The sequence below is a fragment of the Piliocolobus tephrosceles genome, chromosome 9 (genome assembly GCF_002776525.5).
Source record: "Piliocolobus tephrosceles isolate RC106 chromosome 9, ASM277652v3, whole genome shotgun sequence".
Classification (NCBI taxonomy): domain Eukaryota; kingdom Metazoa; phylum Chordata; class Mammalia; order Primates; family Cercopithecidae; genus Piliocolobus; species Piliocolobus tephrosceles.
The window spans coordinates 69620519-69641894 of NC_045442.1; the positions used below are offsets into that span (position 1 = coordinate 69620519).

The window sequence follows — 21376 nt, forward strand, 5'->3', positions numbered from 1 at the left end:
TTGGGAGATATCGTCAAATAAGTGAAATTCTATAGAAATAGAGGAATCAAAGTTATCTCAGATTTCAAGCTTGAGAGAAGCCTGTGTTAGAAAAGATGGGTTTCTTTTGGGGTATGTTTACAGTGATGGGCCATCTCACTGGAAATGTGGAAGAGGTCGGATCTGGAGACTGATCTAAAAGTCACCTGGCTAGAGATGACAATCAAATCCAGAAGTTCATAGAACAAAATAAAGGTGAACATAGGGCAGCTAAAGCCTAAACCTTTTGTAATTAGAAAGCAGTTAGGGTGTGTTTACAAAAAAAAAAGAAGGCATAAGTGAATTGCTACAGAGGCAGGAAGACCAGAACAGTCTCCAGGTTTAGCCTTATTCCTTGATGGGCAGCATCCCTTCAGAGTCCTCCAAGCACGGTGCCATGTTTTGCACTAGAGGACACCAAAGTGGACTGAAAGGTTGCGGAACTTGCTGAAAGCTGTAGGAGCAAACGGCAGAGCTTAGCTGCTTTATTCACTTTTCTTCCATTTAACTGTGCAGATACTTTTAGATGTCTTAATAGTCACTTGCTTTAAAAGAAAAAAAATACAAAATACACCTGAATCTGTAGGCCAGTATTTAAGCTACTGAACTGTGTAGGTGTGGTATTTTATTTATTGGATGACTTACAGAAGAGGGTTGTATTTCAGTTATTTATGCAGATGGGGCTACTGTGGTCCCACAGCTCTGGCTCTGGGCAGCATAAGACCCTTTGCCCACTCCCAGCTTTCCAAGGAACCCAAACTCAAATCCCTGCCAGCTCCAACTTGCTCAGCACTTCAGTCTCTACAGTCGGAGCCACACTGGTGCCACAACTGCTCCCAAGCAGCAGTATGTGTCTTTCAGTTGTCTTTCTGGTGACAATCTTTCAGCACAAAAGAATGCCTCAAAGAGAGTAAGAATCAGCCCGTGAAAATTTTTGGGAAGCATTTTGGAGTAGGTATCCTTCAGGCTTGCCTTCACTGGTGACTAAAAAAGTGACTGTGATGGCAGGTGGATAACGGACTTGCTTTCCCAAATGTCCATTCTAGTAAATTATGTTTATGATTGAAATAATGAACAGATTCTCACACCTTAGCTAGAGTACCATCTGGAAACTAGTGTTACTTATTGAAAGGTTTTAATTTTTGCTTTATTTCCCCCTAAGTGTAGTTTCTAGTCTAAGGCTTTTCACCCCGTGAGTCTTGTCTTCTTGACATAGTGATCTTTACTTCATTGTGGGTTTCTGATTTGGCTACTAGAGATCTTGATGACAAGCTACTTATGAGGCCTGGGTCCAGTACCATCCTTTCAACTCGAAATTGGCCAAATCGAGCTGTGGAGTTTAGTACATCGTCTCTGTCATACACAGTGCAGTCCACCAGGAGACGCAATCCACCGCCACGAACCCTTCATCCCATCAGCACGAGCCATTCACGTGCTGGAACACCAAGACCTGTGGAAGAAATCCTCAGAGGAGCCCGAGTGTAGGTTTCAAAAGCAGAACTTCTGGAAACCGTGGTAAAACTAATTCAGTTTACATACAGAGTTAATTTAAACATAAGACTGAAATCTATGCCTAGAAACTAATCATTAGGTAGTCTTATGACAGATTGCCCATGGGTTTAGATCCGATACAAAAATTTTTAGTGGGGTTAAAATTTATTTTATTTTATTTTATTTTTATTTATTTATTTTTTTTGAGACGGAGTCTCGCTCTGTCGCCCGGGCTGGAGTGCTGTGGCCAGATCTCAGCTCACTGCAAGCTCCGCCTCCCAGGTTTATGCCATTCTCCTGCCTCAGCCTCCCGAGTAGCTGGGACTACAGGCGCCAGCCACCTTGCCCGGCTAGCTTTTTGTATTTTTTAGTAGAGACGGGGTTTCACCATGTTAGCCAGGATGGTCTCGAACTCCTGACCTCGTGATCCGCCCATCTCGGCCTCCCAAAGTGCTGGGATTACAGGTTTGAGCCACCGTGCCCAGCCTATTTTATTTTTTTAGGTAGAGTCTTATTCCTGTCACCCAGGCTGGAGTGCAGTGGCATGATCACGGCTCACTGCAGCCTCAACCCCTGGGCTTGAGTGGTTCTCCCACCCCAGCCTGCCAAGTAGCCGGGACCACAGGCGTGTGGTGCCACCATGCCAGGTTTATTTTTTGTGTTATTAGTAGAGACAGGGGTCTTGTCATGTTGCCCAGGCTGGTTTCAAACTCCTGAGCTCAAGCAATCTGCCTGCCTCAGTCTCCCAAAGTGCCGAGATTACAGGTGTGAGCCACCGCACCCAGCAGGGGTTAAATTTTAATGAAATAGATACTGAATCTTTCTGTTGATCTAGCTAAAGAGTTCTATGTCTATTTGTAAAAATAAAATGTTGGCTAGAATACTACATTGGGGTTACAAAAGGAATAAAGAACCTATTTATTTAATCAAACATTTTCCGTGGTGGGAACATATTCAGTGAAATTCACTCCAAAATAAGTTAATTCCCCTTTAAGGTTTTTCTGCACCATTGGGATCTGTTTATTCCATTGACAATGAAAACTTTATAAACCTCAGATAAGGAGTTGCTTACATACCAGGAAAAATATCCCTTAGCACTTCCTAGGAAGTGACACTAAACATAATCTCCTTTCCCACCCTTCATTCACGACACACTCTGAGCCTCATCATGCAAAAAATACCTAGGAACCAATTTTAAACATATAATTCTTTTAGCTGTTGATTCACAAAATGTCTTAGGATGATTGGTTTCTAAAAATATCCTCAAAGGTATGAGATAATAAGGCCACAGCAGTGTTTTCAATTCAGTTTCCAAGTTAAGCATTATTATGTGGATGTAGCTATATCTATACCAACAGAGCTATAAATTCATTCATTTGGGGATGAGTAGTCTTGATATATGATTAATCTCTCATTCCTTCTTACAGTACTTTTTTTCAAAGTTGAAAAGTAAGTTGCTTTATTACTTCTGGGGCATGAAAGTATCATTCGGTTTCAATTACCGTCTTAAGGATGAGGAATACTGCAAGCTGCTCCAGATCCTACTGAAGGGAATGAAGGTTTAGGAACTTTACCCGAGAACTATAGTTATTAGGGAAAAGGATAACCAGAAGGTCCAGAACTGTCAAGAATTCCATCATCAGCTGGGAATTTACAAATCTAAATCAGCAGAGAAGTGCAATACCAGATAAGGACAAATGTTTTATTCCAGTTCTGTGGGAGAGAAAAGGTCAGCTTCTGTTGTATACCCAGAGTATAGAGCTTCAAAACAAAATCAGAAAACACTATTTTAAAAACTAATTTTCCAAAAATCCCAAAAATCCTGAGATCTCTACTTAAAAACATAGGCAGCCTAAAGCTTTCTGTGCACATTAAACTCATCTGCTTCATTTACCTGATTTCTAATCAATTTGCTGGTATTGTTGTAACTTCATGCTTTCATACCTTGGTGTTTGTTGGTGGTATCTGCAGCCCAGTGGCAGCCGACTCGCTCTCCTCTCCCTCACCAATGCCCCTGAGTCGAAATAATCTGCTACCACCTATTGGCACAGCTGAAGTGGAACATGTGAGCACTGTGGGGCCACAAAGACAGACGGTATGTTTCTTTCTTATTGCCTCTCCATGTACTTACCATACAACCTCATGGGCAGTAATTCTGCAGGATCTGTGCCCTGATCTTGATTTATACTGTGTTTTGTCAAAAGTACAAACAGTGTGATAATTTATGATGTGGAATTGGAGCTGTTTGGCCTGCACGTATCATATCTGCCATGGTCGATAGGGTTTTTAACTACATACCACACTACAGATAGTTTTCACTGTTTCTGTAACTTTTGTCTCCTCTGCAGAGACCCCATGGCGACTCTACTCGAGCTCAAAGTGCGGTGGTGGATGAACCTAACTATCAGCAGCCACAAGAAAGGCTCCTTTTGCCTGACTTTTTCTCCAGGCCCAACACAACTCAATCATTTTTGGTAGAGTGACATACTTCCTAGAATGGTCTTGATAGTTGGGGAAAGAAAACGTGGGGGGAATACTAGTTTGGCAGACTTAAGACTTTATCTAGAGGCTTAACTCAGAATAAAAGTTGAGTTTCCAACAATAAAAACAGTGTTATAAATACATTTTGTTCAAATTCTAACTAGTCACTGATGCCTATTCTTTAATGTCTTATACAGAAATCACAAATTCTAAGCAATTTAACACTTAGGTATGTCTGACCACAAGCAAGAATATTAAATCCCAGTGCATATCAGATAAGCATAACTTCACTGTGTAATCCTTTTCTTCTGGAATTACATCAAAAGTGGTCTCAATTATGATGAGTCCTGATGGATGAGTGAGTTGGGACTTTTAATAAAAAATTTTTTTCAGAAGCAAGCTCTTGCCATGTTGGCCAGACTAGACTTGGAACTCCTGCGCTCAAGCAATCCTGCCTTAGCCTCCCAAGTAGCTGGGACTACAGGTGCACACCACTGCATCCAGTTTGGGACTTTTTCTTTCTACTGGTGTTTTAAATGCAGATACTACCTACCATTTATTGTGCATTTACTAGCCCTTATCAGCAATGGGGTCATGCACTGACCTTCCCCATTTGTAGGCTGGGAGCTCGACCCCACATAATCTGCTTTGTGGCAAGAGCTCTTGGAGAGCCTGGGGAAGTAACCAGGGACCCCACATCCTGGAAGTTTTCGGGATGGTGGTGTTTACAGCACACTTGTCCCAACTCATGACCCCTGAACCACAGCAGGCTAAAGCACTGCAAAATTTTTCTTCTATGAGAAGAGTGGTAAGGATAATCAGTACCAAGACCTCTGTATTAGTTTCCTAGGACTTAAGAAATGACCAACAACTGGGTGCCTTAAAACAGCAGAAATTTTTTCCTCACAGTTCCAGAGACAAAAAGTTCAAAAATCAAGGTGTCAGCAGAGCTATGCTCCCTTTGCAGGGTCTAGGGAAGAATCTTTCTGTCTCTTCCTGGATTCTGGTGACCACCTGTGATCTCTGGTGTTCCTTGGCTTGCAGCTGCATCACTCCCAATTTCTGTTTTTTTCGAGACAGAGTCTCGCTCCGTCACCTAGGGTGGAGTGCAATGGTGCGATCTCCGCTCACTGCAACCCCTGCCTACTGGGTTCAAGCAATCCTCCAGCCTCAGCCTCCCCAATAGCTGGGACTACAGGTGCCCACCACCACACCCAGCTAATTTTTGTATTTTTAGTAGAGACGGGGTTTCGCCATCTTGGCCAGGCTGGTCTCGAACTCCTGACCTCAAGTGACCTGCCCACCTCAGCCTCCCAAAGTGCTGTGATTACAGGCGTGAGCCACTACACCCGGCCTTTTTTTTTTTTTTTTTTTTTTTTAAAGACAGGGTCTCGCTTTGTTGCCCAGGCTGGAGTGCAGAGCACAGCTCACTGCAGCCTCAACCTCCTGGGCTTAAGTGATCATCTCCCCTTAGCCTCCTGAGCAGCTGGGACTACATGTGCATGCCACCACGCCCTGCTAAATGTTTTATTTTGTAGAGATAGGGTGTCACTATGTTGGCCAGACTGGTCTCAAACCCTGAGGCTCAAGTGATCCTCCCACCTCAGCTTCCCAAAGTGCTGGGACTACAGGCATGAGCCACACACCCAGCCTGCCTCTGTCTTTACATGGCTTTCCTCCTTGTGTGCGTGTGTCCAGGGTTCTCTCTTCTTATAAAGATACTAGTTGCTGAATTTAGGGCCCACCCTAATCTAGTGTGACTTTACCTTGATTCATCTGTGAAGACCCTATTTCCAAACTTGGTCACATTCACAAGTTCCAGGTGGGCATAAATTTTGAGGGAACACTGTTCAACCTAGTAGACCCCACAAGGTTGACTTAGGGAGAAACTCACCAAAAACAAGAACAAAAAGGAAACGTGAGCATTTCTGATTCTTGGGGTTCAGTGTGAACCCCAGAAAGTTTGAGAACTTCTACTGAATTTGCCTTCTCATAATCTGATATAGGACATTTATTAAGCAGTATTTAATGATTGTATTACACAGCTAGATTCTCTCATTTTTTTTTTTTTGAGACGGAGTCTCCCACTGTCACCTAGGCTAGAGTGCTATGGTGCAATCTCAGCTCACTGCAGCCTCCGCCTCCTGGGTTCAATCGACTCTCCTGCCTCAGCCTCCTGAGTAACTGGGACTACAGGCATCTGCCACCACGCCCGACTAATTTTTGTATTTTTTTTAGTAGAGACAGTGTTTCTCCAAGTTGCCCAGGCTGATCTTGAACTTCTGACCTCAAGTGATCCACCTACCTTGGCCTCCCAAAGTTCTGGGATTACAGGTGTGAGCCACCACTCTCAGCCAAACATTTCATATTTTTAAGAGACAAATATCTCACTACATCACCCAGGCTGGAGTGTAGTGGTGCAGTCAGCACACTGCAGCCTCAAACTCCTGGGCTCAAGTGATCCTCCCACCTCAGCCTCCCAAGTAGCTGGGATTACAGGTGTACACCTCTGCACATGGCTAAAAACGTTTAATTTTTGATTGCTTTAGGAATAAAACTGAACAGATGAAAACATTTCAGTCTTCTCTTTAGGTTTATAACAAAAAACAAAGTAAAAATTACTTACCATTTCTCTCCCCATTTGCTGTCATAAAAAGGGGAGATAGTTGCTCAGTTTATTAAGAATGCTAGCTGTGAGACAGGCACAGTGGCTCACACCTGTAATCCCAGCATTTTGGGAGGGTGAGGTGGGCAGATCACCTGAAGTCAGGAGTTTGAGACCAGCCTGGCTAACATGGTGAAACCCATTTCTATTAAAAATACAAGAAAATTAGCCAGGCATGGTGGTGCACGCCTGTAATCCCAGCTACTCAAGAGGCTAAGGCAGGCAGGAGGCTAAGCCGGGGAGGCGGAGGTTGCAGTGAGCCGAGATTGCGCCATTGCACTCCAGCCTGGGCAACAGACCAAGAAGACTCTGTCTCCAAAAAAAAAGAATGCTAGCTGTGAGTCCTGGGCCTAACACTACAGACTAGCACTTTGCTCCTTGCTGTTTTCATCTAGAATAGGGGCCAGTAAACTACAGTTCCTGGGCTACTCACTCGGTCTACCACCTTGTTTTGTAAATAAACTTTTATTGGAACAGTGCCACCAAGCTCATGTGTTTATGTGCTGTCTATCGCTGCCTTCATACCATAACAGCAAGGCTGAGTAGTTGCAGCAACCACCCTATGGTCCACAAAGCCTAATATAATAACTATCTGGCCCTTCACAAAAAATAAGTTTGCTGACCCTTGATCTCTAAAATATAGGGGCTTCACTAGAAAAAAACTTCCTGAAATCTCTTGATTTCAGTGCTCTCTCAAGGGAACTACTGGGGGATGTTTTTAATCCATAAGCCCCAGCAGGATGTCATATATAGGTTTATCTGATATTTGCATTTTAATATTTTAGTCATATCTCTACAATTTTTAATTCCTTGAGGTAACGTGAAATGTTCGCATTTCATAATGCTAAAAAGTAAATGTAAAGTTAAATTTAAGTATGATGGTAAAGTCGTAAGTATTTCAATGTTGCTGAAAAGGTTGGTTCTGTTTTAAATGAAAGCATTCATTTAAAATATATGCAGCAGCCAACAAAAAGAAATCAGACAAACTCCCTTAGAAGCTAACTGAAATATTAAACCATATGGATTATTTATAAATGCTGATTTTCTTAACGGCATAGTAATAACATTGAAGAATATGCAATTTTTACAATAAATGGCTTTGTGGGCATCTGGCTTGGGATTTTTTACTTGGAATTCAACACAGTGCACTCAGCTGACTTTTCCCTCAAGTTGGTAGTCTATGCCTTTTACACTGTTGATTTCAAGGTTTTCCTGTGAACCTGATAAATATTATCCCTTGTGAGAAGCTGCATCCTAAGAAGTGTCTCCTCTTTTCTCTTTTAGCTGGATACACAGTATCGTCGCTCATGTGCAGTTGAGTATCCGCATCAGGCCAGACCTGGCAGGGGATCTGCAGGTACAGGTGGGGCCACGGCCCTTATTTACTACTGTGTGGTTAAGACCCAGCCTTTGTCTTTTTTCCTACACCTGTTTCCCCTTCTTTCAGATTTTCTTGGATTTATTGTTTTCTCACATCTTTGTAAATCACCTAAAATTCATTTTGGAACATGGAGTATAATAAAAAGCTAGGAGAGTTCTATTGCTCAGAGCCAAAAAGTTTCAGATTCCTGTTTTCTTCACACCATGTAAATTAACTTCTCACTACTTTGGTAAACTGCTTTGTTTTTTAATCTATAAAGTTTAACCCAAATTAGTCCTTGTTATAACATTCAAAATATTCTTTGAGAACATGGCATGGATTTTGTTATGTAAGCAAAATTCATATTCCTATGGATTAAACTGCTTTGATCAGTTAATCTGTTAAACCAAGGTAAGAAAAGAAATTCTAAACCATCAGGATATGCTAAGTCTGATTCTATCCCATTAACTCTTTTTATCTTTAAATTATACTCTGTAGATGTACTAACAAAGAAGTGATGGGAGAAAATTGAGAGGTTTTTTTTTTGAGACAGTCTCACTCTGTTGATCAGGCCAGAATGCAGTGGAACGATCATGGCTCACTGTAGCCTCGAACTCCTGGGCTCAAGGGATCCTCCCACCTAAGCCTCCCACAAGGGGCTATAAGCAGTGCCACCATGCCCAGCTAATTTATTTTTTGTAGAGACAGGGTCTCGCTATGTTGCCCAGGCTGCAGAATGTCTTAATTCTTCCTGTGACAGTCTTACCACCATCAGGGTCATTCTTATATATGCTCAAGGTAAATTTATAAGTAATGAACAGTTGAGATGTTTCCTGTTAATAAGATTAATCAGCAACTACAGTAAAAAACTAGTCTGCCTCAAACCATCTTTGTAGACCAAGTGATTTCCCAGCTCAGTTCCCCATAGCACTGTCTGGTAGAGTCTTTGAATACTTTCGTCAGATTCTGCTTTCAGATCTGCATTTGAACTATCATTTCAGCTACACAAAAGTCAGGTATAACTGGCCAGGTGTGGTGGCTCACACCTGTAATCCCAGCACTTTGGGTGGCTGAGGCGGGCAGATCACGAGGTCAGCAGATCGAGACCATCCTAACATGGTGAAACCCCATCTCTACTAAAAATACAAAAAATTAGCCGGGTGTGGTGGTGGACACCTGTAGTCCCAGCTACTCGGGAGGCTGAGGCAGGAGAATGGTGTGAACCCGGGAGGCGGAGCTTGCAGTGAGCTGAGATCATGCCACTGCACTCCAGCCTGGGCCACAGAGTGAGACTCCGCCTCAAAAAAATAAAGAAAGGTATAACTAATGTTAACACTGAAGTGAGTAAATCAGACATCTTGGTTCTTTTTAATTAGTGGGCTCTTCTGCAAAACTAGTTTACTCCTTTCATACCTTAACAAAGTCCAATTCATAACTGGAGCAAAAAAGCCCTTAGCTATAAACTTGAGAGTTACTATGAAACCTAGACTGCCTACTAATGTTACTCTATGTCATCTGACAGGTCCTCAGTTACATGGGGCTACAAAATCTCAAAGCAGAGGCGGACCAGTCTCTCGAACCAGGCAGGGACCATAAGGCAAATGAGAAGAATCTGTCAGGCTGCAGGAAACACGAGATTTCATGAAGCCGTATTCAGTCATCAAGTGATGTAGAGCTTGTATAGAAGATCGACTAGAAACCATCTTCATGAAGGGTGATTTTGGCACAAGTGACTGAAGAACAAAACAGCACAGCCGCCAAAAATGACATGAATGTTTTTTCTATCTCCAGTTACTGTCTCTTTCAGCAGAAATTAACCTATTCCATTGGAAAGAAAAGTTTGTACCCAAAGATGCAACAATGAATAATAGCCAAATCACTGCTCATGTTGTCTCTTTAACAATGATCAGTTCAATCATATAGGATTTGATGAGCTCACACATACATAAAAAGCAGCAAATGATCAGTGACAATATCACTGGCTTCAGAATACTTCAGTTTGTGTTCATTTCTGGAGAGCTATACTCAGTTTCAAGTCATTTTGCTGTCAAAAATCTGACCTCATCCAATAGACATCATTCCTAAAACTCTCTTTAGATGTCCTACCCTATCAACAGATTAAAATGGAAGGGGTGTGTAACTAAAGACATAAATGTTAAGCATTAAAGTAACTTCTGTAATAAAGTATATTGCATATTTTTTTAGATAGGACAGTTCAACCTTATGATGCCTACCTGATGCCGGGTTATGCTTATTTTCTTCCTAAAGTAGGTTACTGGTCATATCTTTTTTCCAAATATTAAATGCACCTTGCCAGATATTCTCCTGCAATTCTAAGGAAAGGAAGTCAAAAAATAATTCGTAGAATCTGCTATTGGGCCAAAGTATAATTCCCTAAAAGTTTAAGAAACCCTGGCAATTAATTCAGCATAAACATATCCTATAAACAGCAGGAGAGGTACAGCTTTCTGACTTTACTGTGGACCTTTTCCTAAGGGCATTCATGAATGCAGCAACAGTTTTAACTATGGCTTAAATTTATTTTAAATTTCACTAAATACAAATCTTGATTATCATGCCAGTTTTAGATCTTATTAATTTTCAGAATGGATAAATTCAATAATCATAAATTACAGTAACTTTTTTTTATACCAAGGTGTTCTAATGCCATCATATGAAGACAGATGCCTCAAACAACCTGCATTAAATTATATTTTTAATACAATTAAAAACTATTTTTAACTTATTTGTAGTCACAAACTGAAAATGTGTCGTCTTTACCTTAGAGCTAAAGGCTTATTTTATGCATATGGCATATTTAATAGTCTATAAATCAAACATTTAAACAGTTCCTTAAAAAGTTCCATATATTCTCATACCAACTCATCTACATAGAAATGAAAATCCCTGTATTGTTCTCACAAACCATTACCCAAGTTCACTAACAATTAGATCAATATGGCTCGCCTTTCAAAGTTAAAGAGTCAGAAAGGGGCCTCTAAGAAGTCATTTAGCCCAATTCCCTCACCCTGTTTTCCCTTAAAGCCGGTGCAATTATTTTTAAACCAAAAAACTGGACATATTTAATACATACAGTTTGACAAGTTTGTATTTCACTCTGTTTTGATGTAATAACTTTTATAAAAGGAGACAGATTCAGACAAGCTCAGTGAAAGACATTCAGCAATTAGTGGCAGGACTACAACACACATCTCTCTATGCTAGGGAAACCAGGCCCTCTATTATAAAGCTGACAGGGGCTATTGCTTTCCACTTTTCTCTCATCCTAAACACCATTCATATTTCTTCTAGGTCACATTTTACTGGGATCATTTACAAAGCCCCCAGAACTTAATCATCGTGTTTTACTTTTTTTATTTAAATATATACAACTCTTACAAAAATGCTTGAAGTAATTTAACACCCGTACATCAGTACAAAACCTGGTTGAGTAAAATGAAGAGAGGGTCTATTCAAGATCATTAAGACCAAATGTAAACTGGGAAGTATGTGGAAGACAGCTGTCCAGCAAGTGTTTGGAAGGTGTTCTAGCTGGGTAGAGAGCCTAATCTAACAGACACGCACACTGCAGAAAACAGCATGAACAGAACCACATCTTAGATAAGAGTTCTGTGTACCGAAGATCTATGGAGACAAGTGCTGCCAGGAAGGACACTACCTCCCTCCGCCTTCCCAACTGTCACCACCAAGTTCCTTCTGGTAAGACCTCACACAATGTCAAGTGCTTTCTAGGAAATACTAAGATGGTTGGTCTAGTCAATCTGAAAAATTCAGGCTGGAAAGACACCTTTTCTCAAGAGTTGACTTTTGCCTTCAAATCTTGCCTGCACCTTGCCTACGATGGCATCAATTTACACCTAAGGACCTTTGAAGAGAAAAATTCCATTATTTCTTTTCTTTCTTGAGAGATTTTTTCCCTCCTCCTTTGGAAGATTTGCAGTACTTTGCTTCCATCTGAGCCAGAAAATTGTCCATTTCCTTTTGCCGATCCTTTTGTCTGCTCTGTTTAAGAAGTTAAAACACAAGCTTTCACAACATTATCCATAGACAGAAAGTACTTAGTGGTTGCCAGGGGCTGGAAAAGTGGAGTAACTACTAATGGGTAGGAGTTTTTTTGGAATGGTGAAAATGTCCTACAATTGGTGTTAATAATTGTAAAACTTTGTAAATACATTAAAAACCACCAAACTGTACACTTTAAAAGGACAAACAGATGGTATGCGACTTATGTCTTAAAAGAAGAAAACAAAATAAAACATTCCAAAGAAAATATTAGCAATAGGAATCAGATCATTAAAGATGTGGCAACAAGCTACCAAGTTTACCTGAATGGCTGCCTTCAGGCTATCCACGCCTTCATCAAGCCCCAACTCCTTTCTGCTCATTTCTGCTTCTTTCGCCTCTTCCTGAGCCTGAAACAGAAACTCACATGAGACTCAGGGCCACCAGAAAATGCTTAAAATACATTCTCTTTCCCAAAAACAAATCTATAATACTGTTTCAATTTGAGGATTATATGAATAGACAAAATGAACAGAATTACATAACTATGTCATTCATTAAAAGGCAACAATGCTGATAGCAAGCATAGATCCTCTGATTCCAATTACCATTTGTTTTTTCCCCAATTCTACTTACTAGAGGTAGTAAGTACTTTGGCACTCATAAATCACATGGTGATAATAGGGAACATGAGGCCAGATATGGTGGCTCACACCTGTAATCCCCATACCTTGGGAGGCCAAGGTGGGAGGATTACTGGAACTCAGGTGTTTGAGACCCGCCTGGGTAACACAGCGAGACCTCATCTCCACAAAAAATAAAAGAAATGAGCCTGGTGTGGTGGTATGTGCTTGTAGTCCCAGCTACTAGGGAGGCCAAGGTGGGAAGATGGCTTCAGCCTGGGAGTTCGAGGCTGCACTGAGCTGTGATCATGCCTCTGCACTCCAGCCTGGATGATGGAATGAGATGCCATCTCTTAGAAAAAAGAAGAAAAAAAGAAAGAAAATGATGCAATTGCCAGGATACAGGTACTTCCGATTCCTCCCCCGGAAACCCAATTTACTACATGGGACTGGTGGCGCCTTGTGAACAACCCCAGTTTAAAATGACTTCTGATTAGTCAGAAGAAACAACATCAATAAACTCAGTTTTAACATTCACCCACCTCATTTCAAAGCAGTCTTCCTTTGCCAAGTGTTCCTAGAGCATTGTTTACAAAATACCACAAGCACACCTTAGGGTAACAACTATAAGACGCCCCAACACCCCTTGTGAATTTTCTAACTAGCAATTAATGCTATTAATACTGAGGATGATGATACATTAGGATCCCCATCCCAATAAGACACCCGTTCCCTTGTATTCAAATTATCTCTTTAAATTCAGCATCCCCCTAAGGTTTGTTGAACAGTCTCTCAAAACTATGCCATATTTCTCCTCAAACTCTAGGGAAGTTTCTCAAGTTAACAGTCTACTGTGAATGCAGCTGTGCTCAGTTTCATCTCAGGAAATGAACAACTTAAGATTTGACTGACAGCTTGAGTCTTAGCAGGTGTAGCCTAGGAACCAAAATGCTCTTGATATATACTCCACTGCTCCCCTCAGCTCACCAGAAAGGTCAGCCTTTTATTAGGCAAAACAGGGCCTTTGAATTTTCACCGGAAACAAAAAGGTCAGCTTTCTCTCTACATGCATCTCCTATGTAAAAGCTGCAGAAAAGTTCCTGAGGGCACTCATGAGGGCAGCAATGATTCTAAAAGTTGTGTGCTCCTTCAGAGAATCTAATGCCTGATGATCTAAGGTTTCATCTTGAACTACCACCCCCAACTCTCCTCACCCCCACTGTCACTGGAAAAACTGTCTTCCACAAAACAGGTCCCTGGTACCAAAAAGGTTGGGGACGGCTCAAGTTTTTCTTTAAAAAAAAGAAACGAAATTCTGTATTCAACTCAAGAATCAAACTCTGGGCAAAGGCCCAAAAATCTGCACTTTTAACAAGACAGTCTCTGTCATTCTCTTTTTACCCCCTCAACCGAGTAAGGATCACTGCCCATCCTGTGTACCTGGGTTCCACTAACTTTATCTCCTGAGGAATGCCTCAGCAATGCTATAAGAATTGGCCCATATGAAAAAAGATTTCAGCGCTACTTTACTATGGTAATATTTAAACAATTTATGCAATAAAAATCATCTTGAGCACAACATACTGGAAAAAGGTTTCTCTTGATGAACTGGTATGCCCATTTTACTAGATCAGAACTGTAGACCAAGTTAACCCTAGTCCTTACTTCTGGAGTTTTATGTTCCACTGCTGTAAATACCCTCAAATTTTTTGGAAGAAGTCAAAATATAAATCAACAGTATTCAAAATCTTACCCTTCTTTTCCTTGCATTCATCTTTTGTTTCGATTCTTTGACAAAGGCATTATAGGATGGGATCTCTCCGGCGTCAATAGCTTGCTGAATGATACTCCTTATCCTGGGTTCCTCTGTGTACTGCACGCAAAGCACAGACTCCATGATCTGATCCATGTCACCCTTGAAGTCCAGATAGGCCTGTTTAATATCAGCCAGCTCTTCTTCCGAACCTTTGTATGTCTTTTCAAAAGCTTGAATGTCCTCTAAAGATATCTGATAACAAAGGAGATTTGCTTTAACTTTGAGGACTTTACTTTAAATAAAAGATACATTAGTAAAACTAGAGTTAGGTGTTGAATTGCTGCAATGCAACAGTTGCTTGAGTTGAAATTATTGAACCAGATTTTCTATGCTTAAGCTTTTCCGGAGTCCTCCCTTTTAAATCCAATCCTTGTATTTGCTAACTAGGGACTAGTGAAGTTTCCAACAGTGAAAGGAGATCCGGAATCAGGACTTACATTTGGATATGTAAAATAAAGAACATCCTGCAAAAAAAAAAAAAAAAAAAAAAAAAAAAAAATCTGCCCTTTTCAGTGCAACAATCACATTGACAGGAAATTTAAAGCCTGTTTCAGTAAGTGCGTGTATTTATATTTCAAGGCCAAACTCAAAAATTCTAATTCCTACAAAATTAACACAAAATACAAGATCTTAGAGGCAGTCAATAAAGGTTTGTTGATTGAATGATGGTAACAGCCATAAAGAGACCTCCAGAGTCCTTTACCTTTTTAAAGAGTAGCCGCCAATACGCCTCCCAGTCTCGGTCTTGGGTGAGCACAGGAGAGTCCTCGTCTACTGTTCCCTGCTCATCGTACACTGCTCTCTGTTCTCTGTCACTGAGAACGGAATAGACTTTTCCCAGAATCTGAGGGCAGAGAGTATCCGTAAATCGCCCCTGCTCCTCCCACCGAAACCGCGGCCCGAGAAATAAAAGATCAGAAGGCGCCAAGCGGAGCTCAGCGAGCTCCCCCGGACGGGGCCCAGTGGTCAAAAGGCTGGGGACATCCTGGCGGCCTGTCGGCCTCGGGGCGTGACCCTGCATACCTGGAAGCGGCGGGTAGCGTCCTCTTTGTCGCCCTCGCCCACCCGGTCCGGGTGTACCTCCAGGGACACCTTGTGGTAGCCTCGTCGGACCTCGCCGTCGGAAGCCTCGCGTCGCACACCCAGCACCCGGTAAAGGTCGGCGGTGCCGAACACTTCCTCGCAAAGCTCCAGCAGCCCCATGCCGGGCAGGGATACGACCTCCGAGAAAGCAGCTGCTACCAACCGCGCCGGGTACAACCCAGGACTGCTTCTTTTTCCCGCCCAAAATGCCCAGGGCGCCTGCGTCACAAGCACTGAAGGGCCGTGACCACGCCGCGCATCCGCGCTTTACGGCGGCCGCAAAACGAGCCGTGACGAGGTAGGCGCGGGCCGGGGTAAATAACACCGGCGCGTGGAGTCGGAGTCCTCGGCCGGCCGCGCTCCGGAGCCAGGTCTTCAAGGGAAGTGATGTTGCTCGGGTCTCTCCTCCCCTTGCTCTGGAAATCTGGCGTCCGTCTTACCTTTTAAGTGTCCCAGAACAGCTTTTTCAAAAAGTTCATATATTAGCTTGAATTACAAACTGCTGGCCTATTTTTTAAGTAGAAAATGGCCAAACATCAGCATTCAGCAATTTCACATGGTTCAACAGATTTTTTTTTTCAAAAATGTTCCTGAAAGGAACAGGTAAAGCTGTAGGCCCAAATAATTTTGCACCCCACTGGCTGGAAATGCTGGAGTACTTTCCCTCTAGCCCTGCAGGAAAAACCCTATACTGAAACCCAAAAAGCACAAAACACAAAAACTCTTACCTAACAGGACTTTCACCTTACACATTGGTGGAGGTAACATGACCCAAGCCCCCGTCTTAATAACAAACTGCTGAAGCAAAGGCGCTTTCTTTTAATACTCTGAAGTTCACAGCTGGGTTTGAACATGTTGGATCCCAGGTGGCAGCAGGGTAGGCTGGAGCAATCATCCAAGAGATGGTGAGAAACTTGGGCCTGGAGACCCAAAGCAAGGCTGAAGCTGGGGATAAAACTTTGTAAGTAGGATAAGCTCACAAAGGAAGTATGCGTATACATGTATTAGACAAAGGATAAACAATGCTAAGTGAATACCCGAGTTGGCAGAAAAATACCTTATCAAATCTTATCCCCTGATTTATCATTTTTCAGAATCATTCTGCTCTGCCAATAAGTTTCTGCAAAGCCTCAAACTCTCCAGGATACATTAATATCTTTTAAACCTCCCAGGGTTGCCATGATTTTCAAAGCATTTCTCTTTCCCAGATCCAAGATCAAACTCAGCTGAAGTCAGTTCCTCTCAACCTGCCCTGGCATCAAAGTCTCAAAGCAAGCAGGGGCCAACGAGCAACAAGCCCGGGGGAGCTTTGCCAACCACAGAATTTAAGATGGCTGGTAATCGTTCTCAGAACATAAAACACAAAATAAGTGGGCACACTGATAGAATCTCCTCTATAAATTTCCTATATCTTAGTCACATACCAGAGTTAAGACATCTGTCTTTGCTCATTTTTTTCCCCTCTATGGACAACATAATATGTTGGGAAGGGCTTTCCAGGAGGGCATAACTGGGGTATGAATCTTACATCACTGGGCAAGTTTCCACCTCTAGGCCTCAGCTTCCCTATCTGTAAAACAGAGATAATCCTACCTGCCTTCATGCCTTACAATCGTCACAAATAATCTTGTACACAAAAGGCCTAGGACATATGTAGGTGCTTTACAATATTATCTTTCTTCCAGTTTCTCATATTTTTTAAGGTACTCAAATACATCAATTTTAACATTTTTCTATATACACATTTGCTACTGAAAATTGAAATAGCACATTGAAATACTCTTTTATTGCAACTCAAATTTTCAAAAAACCAGAAAATCAAATTATGCTGTAGCCAAATTACGTAATGTTTTCTTTTCTTTTTGAGACAGGGTCTTACTCGGTCACCCAGGCTGGACTGTAGCGGAACAATCACAGTTCACCGCAGTATCGGCCTCCTGGGCTCAAGTGATGTTACTGCCTCAGCTTCCCGAGTAGCTGGAACTATGGGTGAGCACCACCACACCCAGCTAATTTTTAAATTTTTTGTAGAGACGGGGTCTTGCTGTGTTGCCCAGGCTGGTCTCAAACTCTGGCTTCAAGTGATCCTCCCACCTCAGCCTCCCAAACTGCTGAGATCACAGGTGTGAGCCATTGCCCCAATGGTATCTTTATATTATTTCCTCACAAGTTACTTCAAATTCTTGATGTTGAATTTCATCTCATTGACTTCAGGCTTTTAAAACACATGGGAATACTTGAGACCTATGGATGGTTGTGAGTCAAATAAAAAAGTAGAGCTAAAGTGTACTAAAATTATTCAAATACATTCAAACTGTAAAGATCCCTTATAAATTACTGGCATCGAGGTAGGAAGGAAAAGGTACAAGAAGTAAAATGCATCACTCATCACAGGTTGTCAAAATTATTGGTATACAGTTTATCCTAACACAGAGCAGGTTTCTTAACTGGCTCCATAAAATTACCAGCAAGAAAGAAAAGTACAAGAATAAGGTTCACAGCTGAATTGGCTTGGTGTCCTAATTCCCTATTCCAGTATCTCAGAAGGATCCCATCTATGATAAATGCAGAAATCACAGCCACATTTGAATGGTTCAATCTTGATTCATTCTGAACTCCCTTAACCCCAGCAGTTTCTCATTCTTAAAAGGTAGGTTATTAAAGCCCAAAAGCAATTCTCGTAACAAATCTACATTTGTATATTTAAGAATATGCATTAAGGCCGGGAGTGCTGGCTCACGCCAGTAATCCCAGCACTTTCGGAGGCCAAGGTGAGCGGATCACCAAGGTCAGGAGATCAGGATCATCCTGGCCAACATAGTGAAACCGCATCTCTACTAAAAATTTAAAAATTAGCTGGGTGTGGTGGCATACGCTTGTAACTCCCCAGCAACTCGGAAGGGTGAGGTAGGAGAATCGCTTGAACCCAGGAGGCGGAGATTACAGTAAGCTGAGATTACACCACCGCACTCCAGCCTGGCAACAAACAAAGCGAGACTCTATCTCAAAAAAAAAAGAATATGCATTAAGCAAGACAATATAAATCTCCAATTACAAAATCAGTAAGAAAGGCAACTGTTCTTACACTTGTGGGATGAACATGAAGATCTGAACAGGCCATGAATAGTCTGGCTGGGGGTTTTGAAGCAGGATGTCTTGGAAGCCAGTAGATTGTAAAGTTGTCCAAGAGACCCAGAGCCCCACTCAAAAGTCCAATCCTCCCATAGCCACTGTCTATCCCAAGACAAAGTCCAAAAAAGCTACTTAGTACCCACATCCAGCTCTAAGTCACACAAGAACAAATCTCTCCATGGGCCCTGTGTAGGTCAGGCCAGAAGAGCAAGGGCAACTCAGGATACTCCATTTATTGAACTCCAAATCTAACAAAATTAAGATCTCTGCAGAGTGTTTCAAGAGAACCTTGACTTTGTTCCCACTGCTATGCTCACTAAAGTCAGCTCACTTATGTTTCTGTAGCCTCTGTATCTGTAGCTTCTGCATCTGTTTTCTGAGAAGCTAAGAGGACTTCACATGCCCGTTTCCTTCGCAGTCTCTCAGCATTTGTGATCATCATAGGATGCAGAGGGAAAAAGCCAGCAAGACCTAAAAGCAACAGATTTTTCACTTATTATAACACCGTATAAGCCAATGCTTCCCTAGGAACTCTGTCTCACAGAACTGAGGTCTGAGATCTGACCCAGTGCATGGATGTAAACCATGCTCCCCACTTGACAAACTCTGTACTGCTTCTCCTCGGCAAGGAGACAGTGGATGTCTATTTCCTAACAATATTCCCCTTACTTTAAAAAAGATAAATTGACAGATGACCATTCAAAACATACTATTCCCATTTTTAGCATAAAATACCAGTCACCCAAAAAGTCTTACAAAGGAGTCCACAAAAGGGGCCTCCAGATTCAAAATGCCAATTAGATCACAACTTTAGCTCCCACTTCAGTCCTGAGCAGCCTAGAGGGAATGAAAATAATTCTTTTTTTTTCCTTTGAGATGGAATCTCCCTGTTGCCCAGACTGGAGTGCAGTGATGCGATCTTGGCTCACTGCAACCTCCGACTCCTGGGTTCAAGTGATTCTCCTGCCTCAGCCTCCCCAACAGCTGGGACTACAGGCGCGTGCCACCACGTCCAGCTAATTTTTTTTTTTTTAGTAGAGGTTTCACCACGTTGGCCAGGCTGGTCTCGAACTCTTGACCTTAGGTGATCCGCCCGCCTCGGCCTCCCAAAGTGCTGAGATTACACGCATAAGCCACCATGCCCGGCCGAAAATCATTCTTATACCCACTGTCCTGGAGCTGACTTCAGTTTAAAATCCCCTCAATAAGATAAGACCAGATCTGAGTTACCCAGAAGCTTTTCCATAGGCTTAGTGAGGTGGGCCCCGCAGCCAATCCAATGACAGATCCTGTCTAGGTTGAGGGCAACGAGTTTTTCTCCATGACTGTTGGGCAATGGATCATAGGAGCCCAGCTGCTCTATGAAACGGCCATCCCTGGGACACTTGTTGTGAGCAGCCACAATGCGGTAGAAGGGCCGGTTGGTGCAGCCACCCAGGGCAAGGCGGATGGTTACGTGGCCCCCACGGTAGGCCTTGCAGAGGAAAGGAGCTGTAGAAAAGCAGCTGGTTAGGACACACACAAAAAAAGCACAGAAAGGGCAAAATGACACAGACAGCACAATTCACTTTTTCCACTGAAATGTCTCACTTCCAATCCATTCCTGTCCATTCAGTTTAGATGCTATTCTTCTTTGTGAAACCCCTCTTGGCCACTCCAGCCAACAATGACCTCCTCCTCATACCCAAACCCACTCGGCATGGGCTTCCCATTCACTAGGCTCTGTGACCTTGTGGGAGCCTTAGCTGCTTCAGTGGGGTGGAAATTTTTCACCGGTGATTAACGGGGGAAAAACTGAGAGAAGGACCAAATGTAAGGCAGTGTGGCTGCTTCAGGTTCGGGTTGCGTCCATCGCGCCTGGGAGAGCACCGCCCCACCCGGCCCCGAACTCCCGAGCCCCGTGACCGCCCGGTACGTCTCGCGGGGGCCCGATGACTCACTGAGGTGGACCATGGCGCCGCCGGCGTAGGGCTCCTCGGAGCGCCCCGCTACCCGCACGCACCAGCTCTACGGCCTTGGCAAGGCAGAAGACAGACTGAAAAAAACTGCAGGCCACACGGCCAAGCCGTCAAAAGCCCGAAAACCTTGACTCCGGAAGCGGATGGTCCACTCGCCCCGCCTCTTCCGCTTGCCGCCCTATACTTCCCATAATGCAACACGGTGACCCCTAATGTACCTTAAACTGCTGCAAAAGAGGCGTTTCTCGTGGTGTCTCGTGGGCGTGGCGCTGCGATCCCTCTCAGACTTGTGAGTCTCTGCTGGAGTCAGAAGTTTTGGGCGAATCCCAGGCGCTCCAAGAGAAATGCTACAACATCCATCCATCTTGCAAGCGTTGGTGCCCAGGCGCAACGCTGAGAAGTCAAATACTAAAGGGCGCTGTCCTTTCCTCGTGGAGCTCACAGTCCGCTGGGGAGACCGTGAGATGACAGTAGAGAAACTAGGGCGATCAGTAGTACTCAGTGCAAGGAGAGCGAGCAGAGAAGGCAGACCTAATGCTTGCTGAGGAAGACTTCACAGAGGAGGTAGTGTCAGGGCCGAGACTAGGAGAAGGATTATAAGTGACTAGAGTTTACTTTATCCTTCTCGTTAACTAAAACTAATTTACCTCTCACCTTTCCTCCTATTGTCGTCCCACCCCTGTCGAGGCAATCACACCTTAAAAAATAAAGGAGAGGTTATTCCTG

The 21376-nt window shown here is 42.9% G+C and overlaps 3 protein-coding genes across 6 annotated transcripts in view; 1 reads left to right on the top strand and 2 right to left on the bottom strand.

The window, feature by feature from the left end:
• Positions 1-13198, top strand: part of FAM149B1 (family with sequence similarity 149 member B1) — an 83525-nt gene extending 70327 nt beyond the window's left edge. For 3 of the 4 annotated variants that reach the window (XM_023204964.1, XM_023204965.1, XM_023204968.1), the window contains 5 exons: positions 1275-1499; positions 3481-3604; positions 3858-3983; positions 7940-8012; positions 9538-10758. In XM_023204964.1, coding sequence (XP_023060732.1) covers positions 1275-1499; positions 3481-3604; positions 3858-3983; positions 7940-8012; positions 9538-9611 — 622 coding nt within the window. In that variant the 3' untranslated portion in view covers positions 9612-10758. Of the gene's footprint in view, positions 1-1274; positions 1500-3480; positions 3605-3857; positions 3984-7939; positions 8013-9537 lie in introns of all 4 variants that reach the window. The other variant, XM_023204966.2, reaches the window with a different exon arrangement.
• DNAJC9 (DnaJ heat shock protein family (Hsp40) member C9) lies at positions 10535-17338 on the bottom strand. The gene is made up of 5 exons (XM_023204969.1): positions 15501-17338; positions 15181-15321; positions 14415-14669; positions 12362-12448; positions 10535-12038 (listed from the first exon to the last, which is right to left on the bottom strand). The coding sequence occupies exons 1-5, from the start codon at positions 15678-15680 to the stop codon at positions 11922-11924; spliced, it is 780 nt and encodes a 259-aa protein (XP_023060737.1). The 5' UTR covers positions 15681-17338; the 3' UTR covers positions 10535-11921.
• Positions 17321-20846, bottom strand: MRPS16 (mitochondrial ribosomal protein S16). Its single transcript, XM_023204970.2, has 3 exons — positions 20633-20846; positions 19923-20183; positions 17321-19163 (listed from the first exon to the last, which is right to left on the bottom strand). Exons 1-3 carry the CDS (start codon positions 20643-20645, stop codon positions 19024-19026), a joined length of 414 nt encoding a protein of 137 aa, XP_023060738.1. The 5' UTR covers positions 20646-20846; the 3' UTR covers positions 17321-19023.
• Positions 20847-21376: the final 530 nt, after the last annotated feature.

Coding starts and splice junctions, on each gene's coding strand:
- DNAJC9 (XM_023204969.1), bottom strand. CDS start 15,680: ATGGGGCTGCTGGAGCTTTGCGAGGAAGTGTTCGGCACCGCCGACCTT. Junction 15,322..15,500: donor ACGCTACCCGCCGCTTCCAG/GTATGCAGGGTC, acceptor CTCTGCCCTCAG/ATTCTGGGAAAAGTCTATTC. Junction 12,039..12,361: donor GCCTGAAGGCAGCCATTCAG/GTAAACTTGGTA, acceptor CTTCTTAAACAG/AGCAGACAAAAGGATCGGCA.
- MRPS16 (XM_023204970.2), bottom strand. Junction 19,164..19,922: donor GCCTATGGAAAAGCTTCTGG/GTAACTCAGATC, acceptor TGTTGCTTTTAG/GTCTTGCTGGCTTTTTCCCT.